This window comes from Pteropus vampyrus, unplaced genomic scaffold (assembly GCF_000151845.1).
Source record: "Pteropus vampyrus isolate Shadow unplaced genomic scaffold, Pvam_2.0 Scaffold217, whole genome shotgun sequence".
NCBI lineage: Eukaryota > Metazoa > Chordata > Mammalia > Chiroptera > Pteropodidae > Pteropus > Pteropus vampyrus.
This window is the reverse complement of record NW_011888998.1, coordinates 2059994-2070216: the sequence shown is the minus strand read 5'-3', so window position 1 is coordinate 2070216 and position 10223 is coordinate 2059994. Positions and strand designations below refer to the sequence as shown.

At 52.6% G+C, this 10223-nt stretch overlaps 1 protein-coding gene across 1 annotated transcript; it reads right to left on the bottom strand.

The window, feature by feature from the left end:
• Positions 1-9846, bottom strand: REN (renin). Its single transcript, XM_011373026.2, has 10 exons — positions 9749-9846; positions 6550-6700; positions 5840-5963; positions 5118-5236; positions 4004-4200; positions 2263-2271; positions 1647-1766; positions 1134-1278; positions 794-892; positions 1-178 (listed from the first exon to the last, which is right to left on the bottom strand). Exons 1-10 carry the CDS (start codon positions 9844-9846, stop codon positions 17-19), a joined length of 1224 nt encoding a protein of 407 aa, XP_011371328.1. The 3' UTR covers positions 1-16.
• Between the last annotated feature and the right edge of the window lie 377 nt (positions 9847-10223).

Sequence of the window (10223 nt, the reverse complement as noted above, 5' to 3'; positions counted from 1 at the left end):
AGGGCAGCAGAGGGCCTCAGTGGGCCAAGGCAAAGCCAATGCGGTTGTTACGCCGATCAAACTCTGTGTAGAACTTGCGGATGAAGCTGGCACCCAGGACCCAGAGAGGCCCAGTGGGTGGTGGGACGTCCAGACCGTGGAGGGCCAGTGTGCACAGGTCATCGTTACTGTAGGGGTCCTGGCAGGAAGCACGAGGGTTTCCCCACCGTCCAGGACATGACCATTCTGCCCTCACCTTGCCCGACTCCAGGGGCTGTTCTCAGCAATGTCTTTCTTCCTCTCCCCCATCTACACCGCACCTCTGTGGCAACGACCCTTTCAACCCATCAGAGATCGCACCCCTCCTGGAAGCAGGCACTGTGCTAAACACTGAGTACACAATGCAGCAGGCACAGTGCTACCTTCACGACCTACTGTCTGGCAGAGGTTCTGATCCTAGTCAAGTTATTTAATATCTTTAGGTCTACTGGGGATAAGAAGGGGATAAGAATACAGAAGTGTAGCATTACTGGGAGCATTTGATGAGAAAAAGAAAAGGTGCCTATCAGAGCGATTCCTATACTTGCACATTGGAATCACCTGGGGAATTTTGAAAACTGATTCCCAAGTGCCACCCCCAGGGGTTCTGATTTAGTAGGTAGGGGATGTGGCTTGCTGTTGGGATTCTTAAAAGCTCTCAGATGACTAACAGCCAAGTTTAAGAACTTCTGGCCTAGTAATCTGTCACCGTGACTTGTTGAGGGCCCCTGTCCCCCCTTCCTGCCTGTCACTGAGGAGCAGACTGGAACCTCACCTGTAATACGTAGTCCGCACTGGTGAGTGTGTAGGCTCTGCCTCCGAGGTGGAAGGAGATGTCAGGGAGTGTGGGCACCTGGTTACAGTTCACAACATACTGGGGGGAGGGTAAAGGGAGCCCCTTTGAGTATTGGAGATCTCCCAGCAGACACCATTCTGTGCTTGTGGCCTGCCCCCACTCCCCCAGGGGAGACCTAGCCACACGTGAAGAGAGTAAGAGGTAAGGAGGTGAGGGCCCATTAGGGGCCTCATTTGGGACCTAATGCTGACGGGGTGACTTGGGGCCCTGGACCAGGTGGCGCTCCCCCACCCCTGGCACCGCCCCTCCAGCTTCTTACTTCATCGGTACTCAGCTCCTTGGCGCCCAGGGTCTCCATGAGCAGCCTCAGGGAGCTGGTGGGACCTGAGATGTAGGAGGCGCCAGTATCCACCACCACCATGCAGCCGTCCTCACAGAGCAAGGTGGCCGACCTCACAGACACCCTGGGAGAGGCCACATCAGACAGAAGGCTGAAGGGGGGCTACCAGGCCGCACGGCTTTCCTGAGTGAGGGTGGGTGATGGGAGGCCATGCTGGTGGTCTGGTGATGCAGTGAGTGGTGCATAAGGTAGGAGGTGGAGGAGGAAAGGTGCTGACCCCTCCCTCAGCATGTGCTTAGTGACCCTCCACCTCCCCTCAGTAGGTCCCCTCTCCTCTGTCCCTCACATCTCAGTGTTCTCTAGCCCTGGACAGAGCAGGCAGAGAGCAGATGTTGTCTGTGCCTTAAGAAGTGGCTGCATTGGAGAGAGAGCAATACGGAAGCCTTGCCCTTGCCCGCCCCACCCCCAGCAGCAGGGTTGAAGATGTCTGACCCTTTCATTTTGATCTGCCAGGAGCCAGTCTTGCTGATGCTCACGTAGTGGAAATTGCCTTGGTAATACTGGGGATCGCTGCCTCCCAGCACAATCTCTCCCCCCAGCAAGTGGGAATTCCTAAAGGAAAGATCAGAGGCTCTTGGAGACCCAGTGGCCCCAGCAATGGGGGAAGTTAGGCCCCGGTGCAGGTTGGGGCAGAGGAAGGCAGGGATGGTGAGGCTTGGAAGCTGCAGCCCATGCCGCCACCTTTCTTGCCCCTCCCCCATCCCAGGCAGTGGTGGTTCCAGGTTAGTCCAGCTGCACCCAATAAAGCATCTCAAGTGAGGTCACAGAAAAGGAATGGGCACCAGGACAGCCAGTAGAATGCACACAATGCAAATTGCTCCCCCACTTGGGTTTGGGTTGCTGTGGGTTAAGCAGGTACATGGGAGGGGACTTTGGGGAGCTATTGGGTGGCGGTAGACGGGACATGAGGAGAGCAGGGGCAGAGCGGAGAACGTCAGCATCCAGCGGAGCCTGGGCTTGTGAGGTGAATTTTGGGCAGGTGGTGGGTGTGATTCTGGGCCAGGTACTCTGGAAAGTCCGGGCCGTGTGGGGGGTTTCATCTCCTTACTTGGAATTTCTGCAGAGAGAGACACAGCAGAAAGGAAGCCTTTGTTTCTGGAGAGCCTCACCAGCCAGGGTGGGTATTTTGCATTCTTTTACCCCTTGGGCAATGGAGTCACCAAGAGGTGAAGTCACTTGCCTAAAGTCACCTAGGCAGTGAGTGGGTTATAGGGGGACTGGAGCCAGTGCTCTTGGGGCGCAGTCTGAAGCTGATCCCCCTTGCATTTCTCTTTTCCATGAGGCACAGAGCCCCCCACAGCTCAGGGCCCACCTTAGGGCTGCTTTCCAGTGTGCGTGCGTGTGTGCGTGCGTGCGTGCGTGCGTGCGCGTGCGTGTGTATGTGTGTGAGAGATAGGGTATCCTAACAAGAGTCATGTGTACACGCACATGTGTGCACAGGTGTGTAGGTAGCTATGCACATGCATTTGTACAAATCCAGTACCCAGTGGCCCTCCCCCAATACTTAAAGATGTTTTTGAAAGTTTCCTCCATCAACAAAGCTCGCCTTCTTCCCTTTACTGGATCCTCCCTTCCATGGCCTTCAGGCTCCTGTGCCTTCCATTATTATCTCTTTAGTCCACATTTTCAATCTCTCGCTTTCCATCGCCTTCCATCCACCTGCAAGCATGCTCAGGAATCCTCTAGCATTTAAAAACACCCACCCTTCTTTTCTCTGCTTTTCTCTTCATCTTTGCCTGCACCCCCACCTGACATTCCCTTCCCTGTTGAATTTCTCAAGGCAGCCTACATCTGCCCTTCTGGTCCTGACATCTACACTCACCTCTTAACTGCTCGCCCTCTGGGCTTACTCCACCTCTAAAGCAGCTCCTTCCCTGTCTGACCTGGCTGCAGAGCCACTTGATGGCCTTTTCTCAGTGCTTTCCTTTCTCTTACCAAACCGGACACTTTTCTCCGTTTTACTTCTGAGATTTCTTTGGAGTCCGACCCTCCTCTCTGTCTCCACTGCCACTGGCCTCATGTTCTTACTCTCATGATTCTTGTTTCCAGCTCATACTGTCTTTCTAAACCCAACAGCTTCCCGAAGTCCAGCTACACTGCACATAAGCTCAGCCTAGAGTTGAAAAGTTTCTTCAGTTTTGGCCCTGTGTTACCTGCTCATCACATTGTCATGTTTCTTGTCCACCCTGCCAGACTGTAGGCTCTGCGAGGGCAGGACTCTGTCTTGTTTATTGTGTTCATGGCTATACCCTCAGCGCCTCTTACAGTGCTTGGCACATAGGCCTAATATTTGTCGAATCAATGAATAAGCAAATAAGGAATTAATGAATAAGCGACATCAGCTGTCTCTTTGTGAGAGGGGCCATTGGCCCTCACAGGGAAGGTCCCCAGGTCACAGCATGCCTCCCACTCCACATTCTCCTCTTGTTCTAGAGCAGTGCTGCCTAACAGAACATTCTGCATCGGCGGACATGTTCTATGTCTGTATTATCCAATATGGTAGCTGCTAGCCAGTGTGGCTGCTGACCTCTTGAAATGCAGCTAATGTGACTAAGGAATTGAATACCTAATTTTATTAAATTTTAATTAATTTAAATTTAAATGTTAGCTTTTATATTGGATAGCGCAGCTCTGAATTTGAATACCACGTAATCATGGACACATTCAAATCTCGCTCCAAACTCTCCTCTTACTCTCTCAGCTCTCTCGCTCCAAACTCTCCTCTTACTCTCTCAGCTCTCTTGCCTCTTTCCCCTCCCCTGCCGCGGCTCCTGGAGTCCCAGGCCCACCTACTGTAGTAGACAGAGAAGACGTCCTCCTTTAGCACCCTCTGGGAGAGAATGTGGTCAAAGACGGGGGTGACTCCTCCAACGGCCTGTGCGGGGAAGCCCATGCCCAGAACCCCATCAAACTTGGCCAGCATGAAGGGTATCAGGGGCAGCTCTGTGACCTCTCCAAACGTCTGTGTCACTGTGATTCCGCCCACCTGTGGGAGGAAAGATCAGAGGAGACCAAGCCCACTGCCCATCCCTGGCCAGGGTCTATTCCGGGCTTCCACACGAGGGGCCCCAGGGATGCAAACGGTTCAAGGTATAGCAATCATTTCATCATTCCCCACACATATCTCTCCTAATCTGCATCTAGGCAGGCAGTGGAGTCCAGAGAGAACTGGGGTTGCCCAGGGACTGGAAGGGGCAGAGACTGAGACGGCAGTACTGCCAGGCCATGATAGAAGAGACGCCAGGCGCGCCCACACCCCAGCCCGATGGCCCAGCTTTCACCTCAGGAGGACTGGATCTCAGGCCTCCACCCCCTTTATAGGATAAGGGTTTCTGCAGCACGTGCATGCTCCCTTTCCCCCTGATTTCACAGACAAGGGGAGGGCTTGTACTGATTTCCTTCCAGGTTCCATGAGTAGCCCTCCTGTGACTCTGACAGAGCAAGGGCTGGAGAAACCCCAGAATGGGGACAGGATCAGACACAGGCCAAATGGAAAACAAAACCAGGCCCTATCCCTAGTCCTAAACTCAAACTTTAACTATGACCTTAAAACCTATGCCTGACCCTAAAACTAACCCTGACCACAGTGTCAACAATATCACTGGTCCTGACTCTGACCCTGATTTCAGTCTAGGGTCTGGTGAAGAGCCTAGTCAGAGCTGGGTGATCTCAGGCAGGTTACTTTTTTGGAGGCTGTGGGGCTCAGACAAACTCTGCGTGTGAGTTAAATGCAAAAGCCTCTATAAATCACCCATTGTTGAGCCAGGAGCTCGCGTTTGCTCTGTCTGGCGGCAGAGCTTGTCCCCAGCTCCACATGGGCTGGATGGCACCTTCCCCAGGTATGGGCCCTAGAGTGGCAGGACAGTTCTGGAGACAAGAAAGGCAGGGGATCTGTTGACTTACAGTCACCGTGTCTTGGCTCAGGAAGCCTTTGACCTTCCCGGATCCATAGTGGATGGTGAATTCCGTCCCATTCTCCATGTAGCTGGAGGATTCCAAGGAGTTGTAAAGGCTGTGAATCTCTAGCAGAGGGACATAGGCTCAGGTCTGTCCAAGAGAGGCCCAGGCAGCGGGCCTTGGAGGCAGGTGCATGGGGGTGTGGCCTGTGTGGTTGAAGGATTTAGGTGCAGGCGTGGGGTGGCTCTGAGGTCAGTCAGAGGCTTGGAAAAACGTGTGTCATCTATCAAGGACTGTGTTTCTTGAGCCCCTGTTATGTGTCCATATCTGAAAATTTTGTCTCAAATGAAACATTTTAAAGTAATTTTTAACACTGAGGTGGGGGAAGATTCTGGTCACAGTAAGCACCCAAGAAGAGGTTGTTGACTAAGGGTAGGGATGGAAGAGCCCATGTGCCTGGAGGGTCTGAGACTTCAGTCCTCGATCTCTGGAACGGTGAGGAATGGCCTTCTGGGTTGACCGAGGGCTCCTGAAGCTTGCTATCTCACCTTGATGGCCACATCAGGAATGTGGGGGACGTTTCCCTCTCCTCTTAGGGGCAATGGGAGCAGAGGCAGAGAGGAAACAGCTCAAATGGCAGTAGGAGAGATTTAGCTGGGCGTGAGGCAAGACTGCCCAAGCGGGCAGGCAGGGGCTTGGGGAGAGGTGCCACAGGACTAGGGGCTCACCACAGGCTGTGTAGAGAGGGCTGCACTTGGTGGAAGGTACCCAGAGGTTGGCCGATCCTGTGTCAAAGACGACTTTGAAGGTCTGGGGTGGGGTACCAATGCCAATCTCGCCATAGTACTGAGTCTATAGGGGTGAAAGAGGCAGCTGGAGGGCTTGGGGAGCCTTAGGCCTTGGAGTCTCGCCTAATACCCCCCTTGGCACTCGGGGTGTTGTTAGGCAAATCATACACCTTCTGCGGGTTTCCATTTTCCAGCAGGGCCCAGGTGGGAGGCTTAGCATTGTCTTATGATTTCCCAAGGAGTAAGACAAGAGGGCAAAATAAAAATACTGGAGATGAAGTAGGAAGGTTCCCCACCCCTTGAGCCACTGACTCAGTAAAGCAGTCAAGCTGCACTGAGCCTGATCCCAAAAGCTTGCATCTGCCCCTTTGGCTGGGGCACCTCAGAACCACACACACCTCCTGCTCCCCAGTGACGCCTGGGCTTGAGGCCTAGACCCTGGATTCCCAAGTTCCAAACCTAATCCTTCCTCTGAGCTCTTCCCTGCCCTCTGTACCTCAGCCTGAAAGCTTACAGGCTTTTCAGCTGTAAAAGGGGAATTAGGTAGGGTGTTTAGTGCTCCTCAGCAACTCAGTCAAGTGGAAAGAGCCAAGAAAGCCTTAGGCCTAAGAGAAAAAGGCTGCTGGAGGAGCGAGGGCCCAGGCACTCACATCCAGGTAGTTGGTGAGAACCACGGGCGAGGTGCTATTGCTGAAGGAGAGTCTCTTGGGGAACTGGCTTCCATCAGCCCGGAGCCTGGCCACGTCCACGCCGCGCTCCTTCAGGCTTTCTCGGACCGAGGGCATCTTCTTGAGGAAGATCCTGGCCCAGAGCGAAGAAAGAAAAAAGAAGAACTCTGTACTCCTCCGTAATGTAGTCTGGAGCATCTAGGACCACAACCGCTAACCTTGGCTGGGGTACCTAAGAATCACTCTTGTGCTCTTAGGCTTGCGAAGGAGAATTCAGAAACCTCCGTGAATCACCTGCACTGGTATTAAATAACCCTCAACCTTCCTCTTGTCTAATTTTGATCACTGCAAGGCCATTTGTTCATTTGATCGTTCATTCATTCATTTATTCATTCATTCCATACTCACATGTTGAACACCTCCTCTGTGCCTGCACCAAGCTGGGGACCAGAGATATAAAGGTAAAGGTCATTGCTGCCTTTAAGGAGCTCCATCAGGGTGTAGACAGAGGAGGAAACATGCAACATCTTCCTCTAAGGAGAGGAAGGCTGGGAGTGCTCCCCTCAAGGCTGGACAGGAGGAGGCAATGCCACATGAGACCTGTAGGTGGCAGCAGACTCCTGAAGCAGCCTGCGGGGCTCCAGGATGCCTGGGGCAGGCGCCCATCCAGGGCTGTGGGGTGGAGTGGACCAACTGAACTGGGTGGGGCAGGGAAAGAGGCTGGCATCCCCAGAGTGCCTGTGTGCCCTGTCCTTGGAAAGATGTGCCTTCCTGAGCCTAATCTCAGCCCCTCAGCTTCTTGTCCTGACACCTCCCTACCACCTTTGGGAGGCAGAATTAGAGATTTGGGAAACTCACGGCATACTCAGCTGCCACGTCCCCACGTAACAACTCTGCAAACTAGCGTCGTCCTCACTTTATGATGAGGAAATGGAGGTTCCCAGGGGTGATGTGGTGGAAGTGATGGAACAAAGAGTCAAGCAGGGTGTTTGCCCTCATTTCCACGTAGGGTGCCCCATATTCTGATAAGGAGGCTGTTTGCCTGGAAGATGTCCCTGGCTGTTGGAGGAGTGAGGGGAGGGTCCCTCTTTCTGCCAGTCCCCCTGCTCTTGCACTCCCCTTTCCTTCTCACACCCCTGCATTCTATGTACCCCATTGTGCCCGTGAATACGAATACCATTTTGATATTTCATTTGCCTGTCAGTGTAATATTTTAATGGACATGACGTCACATTCATAACACAGTTTACTATTCAAAAAGTATTTTTGCAATTATAATCTTATTCAATTCTCAGCCATCCCGTGAGGTGGGTAATTTTATTATTCCCATTTTACAGATGGGAAAACAGAGGAGCAGATGAGTCTTGACCCCAAAGAGGGTGTATTTTCCACTATTTACTCTTAACAGCCTCTGCTCTGGACCTTTTCTATTACCATTTTCCTCTCAGAAAGTCCCTTTCTTCCCCGCCCCCTCTCTCACAGTCATTCCTCCTTCAAAGCCCAGCATGCACCCCCGCTGCCAGGACGCTTGTGCATGAACTCCAGTTCACACTGACCTCACCTTTGCTTAGGTTCCTGCTTCGTGCTTCCTGGGTGCTCACAGCCAGCACTACACAACTGAATGCTCGCAGAGGTGGTTCTGTCCGGCGGTGAGGGCATGGTGGTGTGGGGACATGCTGGAATCCCGTACTCCCTGTGTGATTCTGAACAACTTACCTAGCTTTTCTGGGCCTTGTCTGAGACCCCATGAAGTCCTCTCTAAAAATGGACTTAATAGTAGTACCTACCTCAGAGAGTCACTGCACAGATTAAATGAGCTGCCTATTGCTCTATAAGTGTAAATTGTGTATGTAAAAAGCCATGAAAGAACCTTGAGAAGGGGGTCCTTCGTTCACATGTCCCAAAGTGTCTGGCATGACGCTTTGCCCATAGCAGGTAGCAAAATCCTCACAGCTGTGTTCCAAATTCCTGACTTCCTATCCAGTCCTGGCCCCATCCCACTCTTCACTTTTTGAAGAGAACAAGATTGTTTTTACCTCCCTCTGCCTTTCCCCTGGGGGTGGGGGCTGCATCCAGGCACGTGCTGCTGGGATGCCCCCAGCTTCTCACCTCACACCCCCAAACCAGCAGTTACTTTTCTGGGAGCCTTGGAGCAGAAAAAGAGGCTTTGGAAACAAAAGGCCCAGTGTGTGTTGAGGCTCAGCCTCTCCATGTGACCTCCCAGAGTCTCAGTGTCCTCATCTGTAAAGTGGGATTGGGAGGATGACATGAGATGAAATATGTGAAAAGATCCTGTGAAACCCCAAGCATTTGACAGGCTTAGCAACTATGACTGGTCGCAAAACCTGCCCTCTCACCTGCAGGTCCTCTGATCCATCCGCACTCCCCAGACAGAAACCCCTTTCTCCACGAGTCCCTGTCCCACTCTGTCCCACCCTGTGTCTCCCCTCTGCAGCCTCAATGAGCTGCTTGTTTCCGCAGGGCCTGGCATCGCATATGGATGTGAATCGGGTCTTTCTTCTCTCTCCTTTGGGCTTCCTTAAGCCTTTCTTTTGACTTTTGTGACAACCTACCCTGTAGAACTATGACTGCTGGGTTTTGACAACATCATGCTAAGGGCTTTACTTTTGTTATTTCATTTAATCGTCAAAGCAGCTCAGTGAAGTAGGTGCTGTTATTAACCTAACCCTGTTTTAAAATGGTAAACTGAGACCTAGAGAAGTTAAGTAACTTGCCTCTGGTTCCAAAGCTAGTTAGTTCTGTTGGTGGAGCAGAATTTAAACCAAGACAGTTCAGCTCTAGAAGCCTTGAATTTAAGCACTGTATTATGCTTATTCCCTAGTAGACTTAACCATACCACACGCTTCTTAATAATTAGGCCATGAGCTCCTTGAGGGCAGGGAGCATGTCACAATCATCTCTGAGTTCCTCCACAGTGCCTAGCATGGTGATCTGTGCAGGAAGCAAAGGCTCTGAGCAGGGATCAAAAGACATGGCTTCCACGCTTGACTGGTTGCCACTACTGGCTATGTGACATTGGGCGAGTCACCTGATCTCTCTGAATGGGACCATGCCTCCCTGCCCAGCTGGTCATGAGGACCAGGCGACAGCACATATCTGAAAGCCAGAAGTGTTTGATGAGAACCCCTGCACCCCTGCCACCTTCTCTAGCCCGAGTTACCGTCTGAGGGCGCCAATGTCCGCAGGCAGACCAAAGGTACAGGAGCCCCAGAGCACCAGCAGGAGTCCCCAGCAAGGCATTCTGCTCCATCCGTCCATGCTTCCCAGGGGTCCCTGGCTCTCTGGGATCCACTGAAGGCTTGTGGCTCTCAGATCTCTTCTCCTTTTATACGCTCCCCACGCGAGATGGTGGCAGTTTGGCTCTGCCCTGATTTATTACCCTGGGGCAGATGGCAGGGCAGCCAGTAGTAAACGCCCCCGCCATGGGACTGAACTAGGTGGGTGAAGGGTGACCAGGTTTCCAGCACATAGTCCAGGAGCTAGAGGAAGAAAGGCTGTGGGAACACAATGTTGTGCCCGGTGACGCCAGCAGCCCTGTCTCTGCCTGGCCCTGCGACCCCCAGAGGGAACAGAGGCTGATGAGAAACAGCACTGCTCAGGAGCAAGGTCAGGGCTCGGACAGGCATAAAACCTGC